The sequence below is a fragment of the Sceloporus undulatus genome, chromosome 3 (assembly GCF_019175285.1).
Source record: "Sceloporus undulatus isolate JIND9_A2432 ecotype Alabama chromosome 3, SceUnd_v1.1, whole genome shotgun sequence".
Classification (NCBI taxonomy): Eukaryota; Metazoa; Chordata; class Lepidosauria; order Squamata; family Phrynosomatidae; genus Sceloporus; species Sceloporus undulatus.
The window spans coordinates 269992467-270013007 of NC_056524.1; the positions used below are offsets into that span (position 1 = coordinate 269992467).

Below are 20541 nucleotides of genomic sequence, written 5' to 3' on the forward strand. Positions count from 1 at the left end.
CAGGAACATTTGCTTATCAGTTTTGAAAAATACAAAATCACCTTGTTAGAAAACAACCTTTGCAGAGCTCACAGGCATCTTTGCCAATGAAATGGGGAGAAATGAAACAGGGTTAATTTATTTATTTATTGTCTTTTAAAAAAAATACTTACAAGTGTGGAATGAAGTTTAGATGCTGGGTTAGAAAAAGAAAGTCAACAGAAGCCAGATTTGCATTCATTCCTGCAGTGCAGTCTTGGGGCCATATCTGACCCCCAAGGCAGGATTTGGGGGGCTCAAACCCCTCCAAATTCCTTAGACCAACCTTTTTCTGGTCTCTCCTGGAAATTATTATTTTATTATTTTATTTATTTATATCCCGCCTTACTTCTGGCCCTCAAAATGGCAATTCAACTATTAAATAGGTTACATGAGCCCTGCATTGTTTAACATCAAAGGACCCTTTTTCTAAATGAGATCTGGAATCCTGACCATTTCTTGTTTGGTTGTTCCCAACCACCCATTTTAAAGCATTTTGCCTGTCTTTGGAACCCCCATCATGCCCTGGAACATTGGTCACAGTTGCCCAGTCCTGATCCGCTAAGGATGTACCCACAGAGATTAAAGTCCCAACCTGAAATCTTGCATCAGGGAGACTGAACATACCAGTTGTAAAATATTAGTGTGCATTAGTGAATTGAAACACTAGCCAACAAATGGGCAAACAAGATAGGAAATGGTTTTTGTAGGGTTTTCGGGCTTTGTGGCTGTGTTCTATAAAAGTTTATTCCTGGCTTTCCGCCAGTATTTGTAGCTGGCATCTTCAGAGAAGATATGAAATGCATGAAATGTATTACTGAAATGCTCAAAGCATATTTGCATCTGTATAGACAATGTACAAATTGCATCTGCATGCATAATGCACAGTGGCACTGCACATCCAACTCTGATTCCACAACCGTCAATAGAAAAGGCTACATCAGTATGAGCATAGTGTTTAGATAGAGAGAGATGTAATAGTACCATTCTATGCTGCTTTGCTCAGACCTCACCTGGAATCCTGTGTCCAGTTCTGGGCACCACAATTCAAGAAGAATGTGGACAAGCTGAAGTATGTCCAGGGGTGAGTGACCAAAATGAGGAAAGGTCTGCCTACTAAACTACCAAGCCCTATGAGAAGTGGCTTAGGGAGCTAGGGTTGGTTAGCCTAGAGAAGAGAATATTAAGGTGTGGCATAATAGCCATGTTTAAATATTTGAAGCAATGTCATATTGAATTTGGAGTAAGCTTACTTTCTGCTGCTGCAGAGAACAATGGATTCAAAGTTCAGGAAAAGAGATTCCACCTCAATTAGGAAGAACTTCCTGACAGTAAGAGCTGTTGGACAGTGGAATATGCTACCTTGGAGTGTGATGGAATCTCTTTCTTTGAGGGTGTTTAAGCAGAGGCTGGATGGCCATCTGTCAGGAGCTCTTTATTGTGTCTTCCTGCATGGCAGAAAGACATGGATGGCCCTTGGAATCTCTTCTAACACTAGGGTTCTATAATTCTAATAGGTGTCAGACCATGGCCAAAAAGTACAACCATGTAGGCAAGGGAATTTACACATGCATAAGTCACAGAATGCCAGCTGCAGTTTCAGGTGGAATAAATTCCTTTTAGAATCATAGAGTTGGAAGAGACCCCAAGGGCCATCCAGTCCAACCCCAGTCTGCCATGCAGGAATTCACAATCAAAGCATCCCCAACAGATGGCCATCCAGCCTCTGTTTAAAGACCTCCAAAGAAGGAGACTCCACCACCCTCCGAGGGAGTGTGTTCCCCCATCGAACAGCTCTTACTGTCAAGATTTTCCTCCTAATGTTTAGGTGGAATCTCTTTTCCTGTAGCTTGTATTCATTGTTCCCTGGTCTAGTCTCTGGAGCAGCAGAAAACAAGCTTGCTCCATCATCAATGTGATCCTCCATCCTCGAGTGTATGGTCCCAGGATCCCACAAAAAATCCATAAGTACAGTGAAATATGCAGGTCTTCTCTGCCAACATCCTAGCTGTACGACTACACAAAAATAAGCCTAACTTGCAAGCATCTTAACCTTGCTGCATAAACTTGGTACAATAGCATTCTATCTCACATTTACATCATGGCCCAGAAGGGGTCTCAATACAAAACATGGGGTGCTGGGATGGAGTTTTGGAAACCAACAATGATTGGCTTTATCACACACCGAAAAACACATAGAAATGGGTATGTGTCAATTATTAAATGCATTGGTATGGCTAGGGAGGCAGCAGGAGCCCTGAATAATGAAAAAGTTAAAGGAGAACTAAAGGATGATAAGGAAATTGCAGAGAAGGTAAATGATTTCGTTGCTTCTCTCTTCACTGGTGAAGATGTAGATTAGATCGAAGTATTTTTAGGAAAGCCCTCTGCTCCATGCACTTGGGGTAAACAGAGTTGACAAAATATGAAGTTCTGGGTCTAGTGGCCAAATTTCAAATAAATCACTGACTCCAAATGATATCCATCTGAGATTTAAAGAGCTGAAATGGGTAATTCCTGGTTGATGAACAAAAAATGGTGGATCTTTCCGTAGAAGACTGGAGAGTTGTCAATGTAACATCATTTTAAAAATAAATAAAGGGAATAAATAAAGGGAAACCATGAGGATGCCAGAAGGCTACAGACTGGTTAGCTTAATGCCTGTTCCAGCTGTGTTAATGGAGCTGGTTGTAAAATATAAAAATGATCAAGTGCATAGAAGGGCAAGAAGGAGAACCAACATGGATTCTGCACCAGTAAGACCTCTACTATTAACTTTTCAAAGCACAAGTGTGAATAATGCACGCCTCCAAATGTTCTTGCATTGCAATTCCCAGCACTATTCACTCTTCACTGTGTGGTCTAGGGCTACTGGGACTTGCAGTCCAACAATATCTGGAGGGCCACATGATTCCCATCCCTGTTTTAAAGTGTCAGTACATGGAAATACATGACACCATATATTTGTGTCAACAAATATGTACAGTGCAATCCCCATATTTGTTGGGATATGTTACCAGACTTACCACAGATAGCAAAAACTGCAGATAATGAATAAATGCTATATTTCTGCTAGACAGTCACCACAGAATCATGCTGAAAGGCACACAATGAATGCCCAACTGCGTGCCTGGAATCCTGTTGGTTAATTGCCACTAGAGTAGACCCTTTTCAATCTATTGTTGAATGATGACTCAACATTAAGTAAATACAGTTGATTCCATAGGTTTACTCTAGTTTGGGATAACAAAAGGATTTAAGCTCAGTCAAAAGGGTCACAACAGGGTTACAGCTGAATATAAAGAAAACAAAAATAATGACCACAGATTATTTATATAACCTGAAGGTAGATGGCAGAGACACTGAATTTCCTGTATCTAGGCTCAATCCTTAATCAAAATGGAAACTGCAGTCAAAAAATGAGAAGATGACTAAAGGTCTGTTCTCATGAAAAAAGAAAACGGAAACTGATCAGGAGATTATTGGCTTTCACCTTGCCTCTCTGCATGCTGTCTGAGCACTTCCATTCTCTTTCCGGAGGGAGACTGTCATAAAAGCATGCCTTTTGCCAAACTGATTTTTCCAACTTAACAAAAGACATGTTTTTACCACCATCTCCCTCAGGAAGGGAATGGAAGTGCTATGACAACATACAGAGAAGCACGGAGAAAGCCACTACTCTCCTGATCCAGTTTGTCTTTCCTTTCTCATGCAGTAAGGCAAGTCGACTAGGACTGCATCTGCACTGCAGAAATAATGCAGTTTTGACACCACTCCCTTCCCTAGCTAGAGCATGATGGTCCCATTTATAAGCATCACTTCTGGCAGTGTCAGCAATTTGCATTAGCTAGAATGTGGGGCAGGTTCTGCAATGTGCCTTAAGGTGTCTGCAAACACATTCATGCTTCCAGCCTTAGGATTTTCCACTTGACATCTGGAGGCGGTGGAGGAGTAAATACGGCTCATGCGCCATCTGCTTGGCCCACTGTGCAAAGCTGTCACCTCTCTCACAATGCAAACCCATCTCTCGAAAGATACATGGGGGATTTCTCAGACAGCAAAAACAGGCCCTCCTCCTTCCCAAGTTTCATGACACATCGTAGCCCATCTGTTTCTCTTGACTGAATGACGACAAATACAGCCTCCTCAAGTCAAAAAACACAGAGGCACAGAGATTACTCAGAGATGGGAGTTGCGCTCTAAAAATTAATAGTTTGGTCATATTAGCAAGACGTGGGATGGACTCATCAGGCTGATGGGAGCCATTCTTGACCTTCTTTACAAGCTTTTGCTGTTTCCATGGCTGCCCATCCCTGCCAGTTTACTCTCTGTAGGTAACATCCTACATTGTTGAGCACAGTGTAAGAGTTCTGCATGCAGATCTATGCTACAGTTCTCCTGTCACCACTCCCAGGATTCACCATTTGGAATCATAGAATCCTAGGGATGGAAAAGACCACAAGAGCCATCCAATCCAGCCCCATTCTGCCAAGACACCACATTAAAGCACTCCCTGTGACAGATGGCCATCCAGTCTCTGGTTAAAAACTTCCAAAGAAGGAGACTTCACTGAGAATACTCTGATACAGCATATTCCACTATGCAACAGCTCTTACTGACAGGAAGTTCTTCTGAATGTTTAGGTGGAATCTCTTTTCCTGTAATTTGAATCCATTGCTCTGTGACTTAGGTCCAAAACACAGTGCAGAAATAATCCAGTTTGAGACCACTTTAAATGCTCAGCGCTAGGGAATCCTGGGAATTGTAGTTTCTTGTGGCACCAGAGCTCTCAGACAGAGAAGGCTAAATGTCTCATAAAACAAATCCCCTAGCACTGAGCCAGGGCACTTAAAGCAGTCTCAAACTGGATTATTTCTGCATTATGTTTTGGACCTTAGTCTCTGGAGCAGCTGAAAACAAGTTTGCTCCTTCCTCAACGTGACATCCCTTCAGATATTTAAACATGGCCATTATGTCTCCTCTTAAGCCTTCTCTTCTCCAGGCTAAACATACCCAACTTCCTAAGCCACTCCTCATAAGGCTTGATGGTTTCCAGACCACCATTTTGGTTGTCTTCCTTTGGACACATTTCATCTTGTCAACATCCTTCCTGAACTGGAAAACCCAGAACTGGATACAGGATGCTGTTGCACAGTATTTTATTGCATGACCTCCCCCCCACTGCCATCTTTCTGATGCTGGTGGAGAAATATGTGGCTGTGTCCCCATCACCAAATGCAAACTGAGGAAATCTTCTGCCAAGATAAGCCAAGAAGTCTCAGCAGATGATGTCCTCAGTCTTTGGGGACATCACCAGACACTTCCCTAATCCCTTTAACTCTCCAGGAGCAATGACATAGCTGTGGAGAGTGGACTACTGCAATGGTGAGCCTGGAGGTGGGATTGTGCTTTGGATGTTGACGAAGGAGGGAGAGAATACCAACCTCCACAATGACCTAGAAAATACATATGTAAGCATAAAGTGGATTTATATTGGCATGTGTCACTAAAAGGTTGTCAGCCACTTTCTCCAGGCCTCTTCTGACTGTAATAATAATAATAATAATAATAATAATAATAATAATAATAATAATTTTTATCCTGCCCCTCTGTGAAACACCACCAGGGAAGCTTACAACATTAAAACATACATTGCCATATCCCAAGATCCCACCCACCCCCTAAAATACAATTAACAAATTACAATTTAAAACATAACATAAAATAATAGTCAGGGGCGCATTACAGACCACTCGTTTGGGGCGGCCTTTATTCGGCCCTTTCCCCACCGGATCGGGGCCTCAGGGCCGCTCGGCCCCTTTCTGCCTTGCATCACTGGTGCAGCCATCTAAAGGCTGCGCCAGTGACGCAAATCCTAGAAGGAGCTCCGTTTTGGAGCTCCTTGCTGGCCGCGAAAAGGGCATCCCAGGCGTCCTCGCGCAGTGCAAGGACGTCACGTCCGCGTCGCCCCATTTGGAGGCGGAGCATTCGTGACGTCCTAATGGCGGCGCCCATGTTGAATGGGCGCTGCCATTTTGTACGTACCGTGTACATACTAGGGTTGGGAGTGTCTGAAAGAGATGCCCCCGGGCAACCCTAGTATGTACATGGTACATACTTTAGGCGCGTCTGTAACGCGCCAAAGAAACAAACAATAACTGCAGCAAAAGTCAGGGTATAACAAGTTAAGCCTTTTGGGTGACCAGGAATCTCTTCAGGAAAGGCCTGCCGGAAGAAATCCATCTTTAACAGCTTTTTTAAGCTGTTTAAGGTGGTAATGTGACAGATCTCATCCAGCAGGCCATTCCATAATCTGAGAGAAGTTCTTCCACACTACAGAAATAAAACAGCTTCATATAACTTTAACTGCCATGGTGTTATCCTGTGGAATCCTGGGATTTGTAAGTTGGTGAAGTATCCAGCCTGGTCTATCAGAGAGCTCTGGTGCTTCACCCAGCTACAAATCTGAAGATTTTATGAGGGAAAGTCATAGCCGTTAAAGTGGTGCCAAACTGCTTTATTTCCTTCCACTGTATAGATATACCTTTGGAGTCCTTGGATAGAATACCATTTTTGTCTTACACATATGTTAGGTTTCCATGTGGAAGCAGTTGGACATTTTTCCAAGGCAGAATGTCTGCATTTTGGGTCAAGGCTGCAGAAGCAGGGTTGATGCATGCAGATTCACCTTCAGTAGGATAATGAGTGTTCTCTGGCACATATCCATTGCCCAACACTGCCATTCAACACAAGGCTTGGACAATGCAAGATGAAGATTTATGCTATGCAACCCAAACGTGGGGTCCAAGCCACCATCTCTAAATGTAGAGGCTGAAGTCCTACCAAACTTTAGCCCTCCAGGTTTTGGTTTCTAACTGGAGGGTGCAGTCCTTTCACCTTCCAAAGTGCAGAGACAAACAAAATTGGGGGAAATCCCACCCCAAAACATTATTCATTGCTGAAACTCGCACTTTACCCCAAACCTATTCTGAAAGAGAGGAAATCACACACACACCCCCAAAAAAACACATCAAAAATTGAAAGCTTCCCAGCAGGTCTTAAACCTCATTCTCACAGCGTCCACCTATAATGTGTAATATTATTCTTTCCCACAATTGCTCCTATTTTGAACAGCATGCTGATCTTCAGTCCAAAGGTGAGCTGCTCTGTGAAGCAGCTGAGCAAGATCTCCCTTCTTTGCATAACAGGCAGAACGAGAATTGTGAACTGCATCTCTCAAACCCCCCCCCCCCCAGAATCCAGTTGTGGAGACTACAAAGCCTAGCATCCTTGCAACTGGCCATGCTAACTTGGGGATTGGGAAGTCTGGGTCCAAAAAAGTAACTTTTCTGATCTCTGCACAAACATTCAACTTTTCCCGCTTGCCTTTGGATATGTACCAAAATCTTATCAAGGCAAACTGCACTGATAATACTTATCAGGCTCTGGAAACTGTTCCCTCTTGCACAAGGGAAATTGCCCTAGCTTCTAGAAATCCATGTGGTCAAGTGAGCTGGCCTTTCCTATCATTTCCAGCATTTCCCAGTCCCTGGTTGCTTTTCCCTAGCTGTGTTTATTAACAGGAAAGGCAAGATCAGACCGGCAGTCATCCTGTTAGTGCATGATACTCATATCCTAAAGGAGCATTTGGACATTTCTACCCAGTGCAGAAGTCTGTATACATTTCAAAACTGCAGAAGCACATGAGGTGGCAGTGTGCATTGCAAGCATCCATTCCACACTTTGGGTGAATCTACATTGTAAAAATAACATAGTTTTGACACCACTTTAAGTGCTGTAGATCCATCCTATAGAATTCTGAGGTTTGTAATTTTACAAGGTCTTTAGCCCTCTCTTCCAAATAGTGCCCTGGCAGCACAGCGGTTAAATGCTGGTATTGCAGCCACAAAGTTGTGAGTTCGATCCCAGGGCCCCAAGGTTGATTCAGCCTTCCATCCTTTCGTTGGTCAGTAAAATGAGTACCCAGCTTGTTGGGAGCAATTGGCTTACAGATTGTAAACTGTTTAGAGAGTGATGAATTCACTATGAAGGGGTATAGAAATGTAAATGCTATTGCTATTGCTATTGGTGTCTCAGCAAACTACAAATCTCAGGATTCTGTAGGATGGGGCCATGACAGTTTAAACTGATATCAAACTGCATTATTTCTACTGTGTACATGCACCCTAGGTTGCATATTGAGTCGTGCAATGTTTCAACTCACTAATGTTGTTGTTATTTGCTGTCAAGTTGGCTTTGATTTATGATGGCCCTATGAATGACAGACTTCTACATTACTCTGTCATCAGCTACCTTGCTCCAGTCTTGCAAACTCAGGACAGCTGTGGCTTCCTTGATTGAAATAATCCACTTACAGTACAATCTCCCTCTTTTCCTACTGCCTTCTTACTGCATTACAGGTTACGTCTCCCTTACTTGAAATTACAAAACCTGAAATATTCCAAAATCTGAAATTGCCCACAAAGGTGCTGGGTCTTTGCTTTCTGATTGTTCAGTGTATACAAACTCTGCTTCATGCACACAATTATTTTTGAACACAGTCAGCCCTCTATGTCCACTGATTCTTTATCCATGGATACAACTATCCATGGCTTGAAAATATTCCAAAACTCTATAAATTCCAAAAAGCAAACTTTAATTTGGCTATTTAATATAAGGAGCACCATTTTACTAAATCACTGAATATAATGGGACTAGAAAATCCACGGATTTCAGTATCTACAGGGGGTCCTGCAATCAAACCCCTGCTGATACCAAGGAACCACTGTACTGTGTATAAAATTACTACCAGACTATGGGTATGAAGTGTATACAAAACATAAATGAATTTAATGTTTAGATGTGGGTCCAGTTTCCAAGATATCTCATTATTTATATATACAAATATGCCACAATCTGGAAAAAATCCAAACTCTAAAACATTTCTGGTCCTAAGCATTTCAGATAAGGAAGAATCAACCTGTATTGTCTTTTCTAAGGAGTCACGTCATCTCATGAAAGTCCAAAGTATGACAGCCTTAGTTTAGTCATCTTTGATTATAGTGGAAGTTCAGGTTTGATCCATTCACTTTCCTATTTGACAGTCCATGGTACTAGCAGAACTCCAGTGCTACATGTCAAATGAGTTGATTGTCTTCCTCTCAGCTTTCTTCAGTGTCCAATTTTCACTAATGCAGTATCAACACACAATCATCCATGAGTGTAAAGTTATCCATCTTCTTGATGGATGATCTTACCTATGGTTTGTTAGCAGCAAATAAAAAATAGCCAATTTCTTTCTCAATTCAAAGGTGCTTACTCAGCTCCTGAGCAGAAGTGAAAAATCCATTATTTGGAACAAAGTCACTATTTTATTTTAAAGAAATTGGTCTGTTTTCCATCCATATTCTCAGCAATCGTCTTTGTGCAGTTCTGTGTGGGAGTCGTAATAGGCTGATGCACAGAAAGAGAAACATGAGCCATTTAAATCTGAAATGTAATGTAGTGTTAGTCTGTACAACTGTAAATAGGGGAAGCCAATATTCAGCACATCCAATGGTGGCATGTTCAGAATATACCCACAAAAAATACAGCATGAAGAGCATGTTTGCCCCATCGTTGCCCCAAATATCGTATTACCAGCAGATCTTGTGGTGATCATTAAAAGCAGCATTGGTGTAGAAATTGACATGGGTGGCTTTTAAGTTCTTGCCAAAATTATCTCTTTCACAATGCCCAAGATTCACTGCAAAAGAAAGCACACCTTGCCTCAAAAATGCACACATTTGACATTTTCTGTCTTTTCTGCTCGGCTTTCTAGTTGCAGACTGCCAGATGCCATCCAGGCTGGACCATGGCTTTGTGACCTTCTCCACACCAAACAACCTGACGACATACCAGTCAGTGATCCAGTATTCCTGCCAGCATCCTTACTACCAGATGGTGCCCAACATCACAGGTAAGACCGGCTGCCTTGGAGATCCAGCCAACATGGAAGGTACATTGCAGCTGGCATCTTCTTCATGAATTATGATGGCATTGTTGTTTGTTGTTAGCTGCTCTTAAGTCAGCCTCAACTCATGGTGACCCTGTGGATGAGACATCTCCAAGATCCCCTGTCTTCCGGGGCTCTACTCAGGTCCTGTAAATTCAGGCCCATGCCCTCTCTAATTTGGTCTATCCCTCTGGTTGGCAGACTTCCTCTCTTTCTACTGCACTCTACCTTTCCTAGCATCATTATCTTTTCCAATGATTCATGGTTTCTCATGATGGGGCCAAAACACAACTGCCTAAATTTAATAATCTTGGCTTCCAGGGAGATTTCTGGCTTGATCTGTTCAATGTCCTATTTGTTTGTCTTTTTGGCCATCCATAGTATCCTTAGCACCCTTTTCCAGCACCATATCTCAAATGAATTAATTTTCTTCCTATGTGCTTTCTTCACTGTTTAACTCTCATATCTGTACATGGTAATGGGGAATACAATGGAATGGACGATTCTAACTTTAGTATTCAGTTGTATATCTTTATGCTTTATGATCTTGTCTAGTTCTTTCAACACCGCCCTTCCTATTACTGGTCTTCTGATATCTTGACTGCACTCTCTATTCTGATCAATGTTAGATCCAAGGTATGGGAACTCTTTAACTACTTTGACTTCCTCATTGTCAATGTAGGTGCTCCATGGTCATTATTTTTCTTTTCTTTATGTTTGGTAACAAGCCTGCCTTTGCCCTTTCTTCCTTGACTTCTTAGTAGTTGTTCCAAGTCCATGATGGAGTAGTATGGTGTCATCCGCATATCTTGGATTGTCAATATTCCTCTCTCCTATCTTTACTCCTCCTTCTTCTCTGTCTAAGCCTGCTCTTTGTATGATATTTTCTGCATACAGGTTGAATAAATAGAGTGATAATATCCTTGACCCCTTTGCCAAATGGAAACCATTTTGTTTCAGCCTTTTCTGTTCTTACAGTAGCCTCTTGTTCTAAGCACAGATGTCTCATCAAATGTAGTGGCACTCCCATGTCTTTAAGAATGTTTCATAGCTTTTTGTATAAGACGTACACCATCACAACTCAACTTTTACAGTTTATTGGCAGTTGTTCGTGTTTACACCAGTATCCAGTGTCTGTTGCTTCTTTTTACTCACTTTATTTTATAATGGAAGAAATGCCATCCACAAACAAATCCTTCAGTTCAATCAAAACAATTTGTTTTAAAAGAGCCTTTTTTAAAAGAACAATTATTATTTAAGCCAGTGGCCGTAACATCTGACCTGCATTTTTCAACTTGATTTTCTGATTTTAGCCCTATGTTGATGTAGTCCTACGCATTAATGCAAAAAAGAAAATAAAATAAAATTTGAACAAAACAAAATAATTTAAACAGTTTTTTTTAAATTAAATTAAAAACTAGTCGTTATCCGCCAACCCTGCAATTCATCTTGGAAACAGTTTTCAAGGCTGTCTTGCACTGTTAGCATCTTCCATTTTTGAGAACCTAAAGGGAATTTGGGTCACTTTGGGGGTTTGTTTGTTCATTTTTGTTTTTGTTTTATTTCTTTATTTCATAGCATCACTGTTTGTCGCTTTGGCTGCCTTTGGGTTCCCATAGATGCCCTGGGCAAAAACCCTTGGAGTTGCCCATCCCAATGTAAACTGGTGCCACTGTTGTTGCAATAAAAACACTGTATGGAAGTACAGCTATTAAAAAAGGTGGGGAAAGGTTGTTACAGCCCCACCTGGTGGCCTTCTTCAAATTCACAGCAAAGTATTGTTTGGTTGTTCCCCAGGTACCTACGCCTGTGATGCCAAGGGATTTTGGCAGAGTGCTGAGCTGGGAAGACGCCTACCAACTTGTCAGCCAGGTACCTTGACTGTACTGGGGCAACACTGGCACCAGCAGTTCTCTGTTGATTCCAATCTGTTATTTTAAAGGTGGTGTGATCTTTTGATTTATACAGATCTCTTCTTCGGTAGAAAATGAGAATCGAAGACATGAAAGGTGTCTGTTTTGGTCTTTGGGTTTCATCCTAGGGGCTGGTCATAAGGCTCTCTGAGACTCTATCGGTTTGAAATTGATATGGGGATAGGGGAAATTATAATTATTAGCGGTCGAGATGCTGCAGCACAGCCTATGGTTGCATCTGCACTGTAGAAATAATGCAGTTTGACACCACTTTAACTGCTATGGCTCCATCCTACAGAATCCTAGGATTTGCAGTTTGGTGAGGCATCAGCACTTTTTGGGAGAGAAGATTAGAGACCTTGTAAAAATAACAAATCCTAGGATTCCATAGGAAGGAGCCTTTGCACATAAAGAGATGCCAGACATTATTTCTACAGCATAAATGCACCCTTAGCTAATAAATGGGTGTCAGTACAAGGCAAGAATGACAGAGTTTGATCTAGTGGGAAGGCAAGGCTTGTTGATACACCCTAGAGATCTAAAGTGTCACAATGCATTCTTGCATGAACAACTTCAAAGGTTTTTCTCTCCATGTGGTGAGATTACAAGAGGGTTATTTGGTGCACTTTTATTGTCTTTTTAGTCTTTGGAACTTTGCAAAAAAATCTGTTGAGGCAAAAGTAAAATCACCTTTTTATGCAAAAAAATAAAACCTAAAATTTTACAGAAGAAAAAAAATACACAGGAAAAAGCATAAACAAGGGCAAAATGCCTATATTGGAACATAAATCTCCATACAAGGAGTTGCATGTTGAATGGCAATGTTGCACCACAGAATTCACAATCAAATGTACATCTGTATGAATGATGGCACCACAGGTAAAGTGTGCATTGAATGTACACACACCGCGTTGGGCAACAACATCCCATCACTTTTGCAGGGCACTCATTCATGTGACACCAACAAGATTCCAGCCATTGTGTGTGTGTGTGTGTGTGTGTATGTGTGCGTGTGTGTTGTCCAAATGAATTTTTCAAAGGACCTAATATTTTTTTAAAAAAATAAAATGTTGTGGCTCATCATACTTTTCTAAGTAAGGTCTCTCTGGGCTTTGTGCAACCCACAAAGCTGAGTACAAGCCTCCTTCTCCCTCTTAAGATCTGGCATTCCCGGAGACATGCTCTTTTTCTGTCCGCTTCTGGTACTAATGGAATCCAGTTGGGGCCAGTAGTTCCCGGAGAAAGTTTTCCAGAGGTCATGGCAAGTTGGCCAGGAGGATGAGCAAAGGATTCTGCTGTGCTTCCCTCTTCTCCCTGCTTGATTCAAGCCAGCTGCCTGTCACTAGGAAGCCTCGGCCTGTTACAGACTGCCAAAATAAAGCTGCTTCGGGTCTCTTTGAAAGTATGCTATTTAAATGATGCATGGGTCCTAAGAGTCCAGAGGTCGCGCCAAAGCCATACTCCCTTCCTAAGCACTGGAGTGCAGCTTTGGTGCAGCTTCCGGATTCTTAGGATGCATGCATCATTTAAACAGCATACCTCCAAAGAGACCCGAAGCAGCTTTATTTTGGCAGTCTGTAACAGGACCTCATTTCCTGCAGGACTTTCTGGGGCAGATCACTGACTTCGGACACAGCCGACGCGGCCGGAGTAAACAAGTCGATGGGGTGTCCTTCTTTTCTGAATGGTTTGTGTGCAGCTACTATTCAAGGCCCAGTGATTTGGACAGAAGTGTGTTCCCTTCAACAAAGGAAAGCCTTTTCGTTCTTGAGTCAGAATACCTAGAATTGGGCTGCTTCATTTAGGCCAGAGCAGGCAACTACTGCAGATTCAGGAGCTCATTTCTGTCCTTAAAATTTTGGGGTAGCTATAGAAACTGACAAAAAGAAATTGGGAGAGGGGTCTGTAACCATTAAGGTCTGGAAGCATACCTTCCAACGGTGCCAATTTGGCTGCTTGGCCACATGCATCCCAGTTTACATCTGTGAAAAGCTGGTGGGTATGTGGAAGTCTAGTTCTGGTTTGGAAAATCTGGGTCTTTTTAAGTAGTTATTTTAATATCAAATAATGGAAAGGGGCTGTAACTACTACAAAACCTGAGCGTTAGTTTAGTTTATTGCTCAGTCCAAAGACCAGTGGAAACAGCATTTCCAAACTTTCATACAGTTACTATTACATTAAAATAATTAAAGTTAGAATTGACTAAATAAAATACAAGACTAGACTTGAAATACATATCTTACATTATAAAACAAAACACATTGTAATAACAGAGAGAGAGAAAGAGAGAGAGAGAGAGAGAGAGAGAGAGCACTTATTAACCCTTTGAGTTTTAACAAAAGCATTTTAAAGCTCATATATTCAGGATTCTATATCAGTTTAGATGGTCTCCAAACCAACAAAGAGGCAGGATATGAATAAAATTTTATGTATGTATGTATGTATTTATTTATTTATTTATTATTTTCTCTACACCTGGTAGCCTTAACTCTGCTACCCTTTGGATCACATATTGCTTCAATGATTGTAACAAGTAACTAAGGGGCTGTTCAGACCGGCAGTTTGGGCAGGCTTGGGGTTGGAGTTGGGGTGTAGCATCTCCACGACGCATGCCCCGGCTCCACCCTCAAGGCAGCATGATGCCACATGCTGCAACTTGTGGTACATGGCATCATGGCACTCCTCCAGCGCTTGCGTAATATGATGCATTGCCAAAGAAGCACTGCCAAGCTGCAGCAATGCAACTATCGCGCCCTTTGCATGGCACAAAAAGGAGCTGCTTTGTGTGGCTCCTTTTCACACCCTGCAAAGGCCAGATCAGGGTGCAGCGTGCAATTGCTGCGGCCCCAATCTGGCTGAAACAGGTGCGGCTGCATGCTGCCCTTTCAAGGCTGTCTGTACATCCCCAGTTTCTTTTTCATAGCCCAATATTTCATTTTCTTTAAAAAAGGCTCTAAGTAACTTTCTCTAATGTCAGCATATATCAGGTACTAAAGTATTTAATGAGCCAAATCCTCTAAAACTGGCTCTCCACAGATATTAAATCTTTCTTGAACTGGGATACCAAAAAATCTTCCCCATTTCATCATTGCGTCCATTTGTTCAAAATGTAGACAGGCGAGGGCTTTACGTGATTCCCTTGGCAGAGTAATTGTCAGATATTTTTCACATTTATGTCCACATTTCATACTGGCTAATACAAAACCTGAGTGTCCACTAGTGTTTTGCTGCTTCTTGTATGACGTTGTTCATATTCTGGTGGGGGAACATTACACTGCCTGTTTTCATCTGCGGTCTACCCTTGCTTGCAATGACACAGTGAAAGGTGTCAAAACTTCAAGAGAATCCATGCTCCACCTTCCCTTGCACACATGACTAACAACAGCAGTACAACTTGACTGTCTTCTGTTTCATTGCCAGCTTAGGGCATCACAAAAGAAGAAGGTTGCCCTCCTGGCTAGCAACAGGAAGGGCACAGCTACCTCACCTCAGTGCATGTGTTTGTGGGGCGTTCACCACTTTCTTTCCCAGCTTGCAAAGGTATTCCAGATGTCTGAGGGTGCAATGATGGATAGCATCATCTGTGGTGCGGGTGCATCATTGCCAGTAGATTATGCCACTGGTCCCTTTTCCTTCAAGGGGCTTAAAATGTACATGGGATGTGAGGTGGATGAGCAGGGCCAGCCGGTGACTTCCACATCATTGGGGCAGTGAATCTGCTCTGGGCTTTAGTGCAAACTTTAAAGGAGCTATCCAAGCTGCTGACCAGATTTGAGGGATAAGTCTTTTACTATTGTTGTTTTTATTATTTTATTCTTGTATTCCTTCCTGCCCACCCCCAATTGAGACTCAGGCTGGCGTGCAAAATAATAAAACCAATACAGACTAAAATGCATGCAAAAACATCAGTAAAACATATCAGAGTTATCTGAAAATCCAACTAAACAATTGATAGAATTAAAAATGTTTAGAAATCCATGAAAAAAGAACACAGCTCCTTTAAAGGTCACAGTGGAGAGTTTTTTTATTGTTGAGGCTCAAAACTCAGAGCAGCTTCACATATCCACAGACATGGAAGCAAGAGGCTGCCACCGGACACAGAAATGATGGGATGTACAGTGGCCTTAAGATCCATGTCAAGATCCACGATATGTGCACCTGCCTTGTGCATCAGCCTGTTCCTCGATCTAGTCCAGTGTTACTTACGCCAGCTGATTGATGAACTGGTGCTCTCCAGATGGGCTGGAATACAATTCCCATCATCCTCTGAGTTGACTTGGGGTGATGGGAGTTGTAGTTCTAAACTGCAGGGGAAGATTCATTCTTCTGCCCTACAAATCACAATCTCCCCTATCACTTTGCAGCTCATTAGCACTGACTGAGGACTCCAGTGTATTGACTGCCATGGGGCAGAATGAGGCAGCCACCAGTATCTGGGAGACAGTGGGAAGTATAATCCAAAGAGTCTTGTGTCACCTTAAAGACTAATGCTGAATCTGCACTGGAGAAATAGTGCACTTTGACACCATTTTAACTGCCATAGTTCCATGCTATGGACTGTAGTTTGGTGAGATATTTAGCCTTCCCTGTCAGTTTGCTCTGATGCCACAACAGACTACAAATCCCAAGATTCCATAGGATGGAGCCATAGCAGTTAAAGCCACACATTATTTTTGCAGTGCAGATTCAGGCTAAAACCTAAACCCTGTTAGAGATTTATGTATGTGTAAACACTGTAGTTATGGAGCTATGCAGTGAATCCCATCCTGATCCCTCTAATCCTCACTCATTGGGAAGCAGCCACTGTTATTGACAGGGCTGTGTTCGGCTATGGCTCAAGTAGCAGCTGGTTGATGGTCCCACCCACTCCCATGAACGATCTCTGGTGCACTAGGTAGAAGCATGGACCTCTCATACCAAAGATCGCTCACATGAGCAGGGGTGGGTACATCAGTGAGCTGATTCCCAGTCAACAGGGGAACAGATCTCATTGATCCCAAAGGCTGGTTCATGATATGTGGAGATTAGGAGATTTTCATAGTCCCTTTTTGCATTAACGGGAATTCATGTTAATGCAGTGTCACTTCAATGACAGGACAATAGCACTGAAATCTGAAATCACAGTCAAAGAAGGGATAAGGACAGGGGAGCGATCCCATCCCTGTGTGATAATCTCCTGTGTTATTTTCACTGTGATACCCTAACACAGCAAACCCTCTGAAAAATTTTTGCAGTCCAAAAAGATAACATTCCCAAGTTCTGATTTAACTATTCAAAAGTGAATTTGGCATGGACCTTAAATAGGAAATAGTCATTCACTCTATCAATGCTTTCTTTCCTTTTACAAGGAATTCCTTTTACAATTCTGAATTCAGCTTTTATCTTCTTTGATCTATGCACACATCAGGGATGTAGCCGGGGGGGGGGGGATCGGGGGGTCCAGACCCCCCCTTCCATTAGAAAAATGAATGGTGTGTGCTGCTGCGCCGCTGCACTCAAGCCCCATTATAATGGTGGCACTTAGTCTGGACCCCCCCTTCCTAAAATCCTAGCTACGTCCCTGCACACATACACAATGCAGCCCTTAAAGGCCATTGCTAGCATGATAGTGTATTTTCTTGAAATCAGTTCCAATGTGAAAAGCAATGATTTTCCAAACATTTTGCATGGTCTCACCACTGTGCATGGTTTCATCAATTTGATGACATGATTTGTACATATTGCATGAGCATACATTCGGTATGATTAAAATCCAGAGTGACACGTGGGGAATGATCAAACTATTTACTTCCAAAACTTGGGATGTGACTTTTTTTAAAAAAAAAAAATAAAAATAAAAAAGAAAATTCAAGCTTTCAGGATTTAAAATTCTGCAAGTAAACTAAATTAATCAACTGAAATTATAAACTGGAATTCCTTCTATCACTAGAATTAAAAACAGTTGAATTCACATTGCTTTGGCTTGGAAAGTCAGCTGTAGGAAGCAAGTGCACAGTTGAAATTAAGGCTCTACCTTTGGCCAAAATAACAAGGGAGAAGATTGGCATAATCTACTGAGTCACAGTTCAGTTATATTTTGAGAAAACGCACTGCTATCATAGCCTAACCATCAACTCTGTTGTTTTCTTTCCCCAGTCTGTGGGCAGCCCATCCACCGTCTGCCTACATTATTCAAGCGCATCATCGGTGGACGAAATGCAGCACCCGGCTTTTTCCCCTGGCAGGCGCTCATTGTGGTGGAGGACACATCCCGCGTACCAAACGATAAGTGGTTTGGTAGTGGAGCTCTCCTCTCTGAGTCTTGGGTCCTGACTGCTGCTCATGTCCTTCGCTCCCAGCGCCGGGACAACACCATCATTCCAGTCTCTAAAGAACATGTCACTGTCTACTTGGGTCTCCATGATGTGAGAAACCGAATGGATGCCGTCAACCGCACAGTGGAGAAGATTATCCTTCATGAGGCCTTTGATATTCGAAACTACAACCATGACATTGCTCTGGTGAAGCTCAAGGAGAAGGTAAACATGGGGCCTTACGTCATGCCAGTATGCCTACCAACATATGAACATGAGTTGGAAGGACCTCAACCCAATACCCTGGGCCTAGTGGCCGGCTGGGGCATCTCCAATCCCAACATCACAGTGGATGAAGTCATCAGCTCTGACATGCGGACTCTGTCTGACATCCTGCAATATGTCAAGTTACCCGTGGTGCTCCATGCCGAGTGTAAGACAAGCTACGAGTCCCGATCGGGTAACTACAGCGTGACTGAGAATATGTTCTGTGCTGGTTATTATGAAGGTGGGAAAGACACCTGCCTTGGGGACAGTGGGGGAGCCTTTGTCATTCAAGACCTTGAGAGCCAACGATGGGTTGCCCAAGGACTGGTCTCATGGGGAGGACCAGAAGAATGTGGGAGCAAACAAGTCTATGGCGTTTACACCAAAGTCTCCAACTATGTGAATTGGCTGCAAGAGAAAAGCGGGTGGACTTTCAAGGTTGCTGCTGACCTGGACAGATGAACTAGTCTGAGATGAAAGCCAGTGCAAGGACTGGGCATATTTTGCCAAAACAGTACCCAGGTTTAGTTGTGTCACAAGCATTTGGAGGGGCGTCTTGCGTGCTTTCCTTTTTTCAGCCCAAAAGAATATGATTGTTATTATTTGGCATGAAGGAGAAGCCAGGAATCTTTTTCCTACTTCCTATTATCCCACATACAATCTCAGTCCAAGAGTGAAGGGCTCTTCCCAGGGTGACCAGACATCCTCCTTTTTCAGCACCTGTCTTACATTTCAGTCTTCTGTCCTGGAGGAATTCCAAAATGTCCTCCATTCTGAGCATGACTAAGATGCATGAATTTACATTTGTATGAACAGTTTTAGCTGTTATTTTTTAATGTCCTATATTTTTCTTAAAGTTCCTTTTCTTCCTTTGCGGTTATGACATGTGGTCGCTCAGGCTCTTCTGTAACCATGCTACATGCAGAGAAAGAAAAGGCCAAAGGCAGATAATCTCTCTATTCCCTGAAAAAGAGTATCACATTGCACACACACGTATACACACAAGTGACACTGTTTTGTTGCTGGGATGACACCGTCTTCCATCCATCTGCCCATCCCAAAAAAACCCATCCCATGATAATTGTGAATGTTGCATAAAACATGGTTGAACAAAAGTTGTGCAGCCCTAGCAGACAGCCATGTAGGACATTGTAACCATCTCTCAACCTAGGCTGAGAGAAAGATGAGATGTAAGTGGAATTAACTAAATTAATCAGTAATCATTTCGCAGACGCGAGCTTAGAAATGCTGACTAGAGGCTTCTGGGAATTATAGTCCCCAAAGGCCATTTTTCTAAGTTCTGTTTGCAACCCGTCTCTCACACACACACTACTTTCTATTGCATGCGTTGAGTCTAGTGCCTGTGTTGAGTTAAATGTGTGACTGGTTCTGTTTTTACAACCAGTGGGACTCACAAATGCCAAGCTTTTACGCTGATGATGCTCTCATTTTGGGGGAGTAAAAAGGAATCCTAGTCGGGGGGGGGGGGGGGGAATGTAGGAATAAGTTATTTAAGTCCATAAAATAACTCCCTTTTTTAAAGAGACATATCCGGGGATAGCAGTGTTGGCCACATAGCAAAGTACAATAACATCCAAAACCCATAAAATGGCGATACATATATTTGGCTAACCAAATGGTTGACCCAATAAATGTAGCACCATTTTGTGGATTTTGGATGGTACTGTACCTTTTTAGGGACAGGTGAACACACACATACACACACACAACACATATCTTGATTCACAACAGTCTCTATAAACTAAGCTAATTTCTGTCCAAATGGGGAAATAGTTATTCTGAACACACCACTAGAAGTAGCAATGGCAGCTTCATTTATATAACGTTTCATACCACACTAAGCAATCTCAGAGCAGTTTACAACTGTAAGCTAATTGCCCCCAACAAGCTGGATACTCATTTTAGCAACCTATGGAAGGATGCCAGGCTGAGTCAACCCTGAGCCCCTGGCTGGGATTGAACTCATAACCTTATAGTTTTTGAGTGAGTGGCTGCAGTATAGGCATTTAACCACTGCCCCATCAGGACTCCTGAA

General features: G+C 42.4%; 1 protein-coding gene across 1 annotated transcript in view; it reads left to right on the top strand.

Moving 5' to 3' along the window:
* MASP1 (MBL associated serine protease 1) overlaps positions 1-20541 on the top strand; it is a 95791-nt gene that overhangs the window by 60674 nt on the left and 14576 nt on the right. Inside the window, 2 exon segments of the mRNA XM_042456628.1 lie at positions 9839-9976; positions 11810-11884. Coding sequence (XP_042312562.1) covers positions 9839-9976; positions 11810-11884 — 213 coding nt within the window.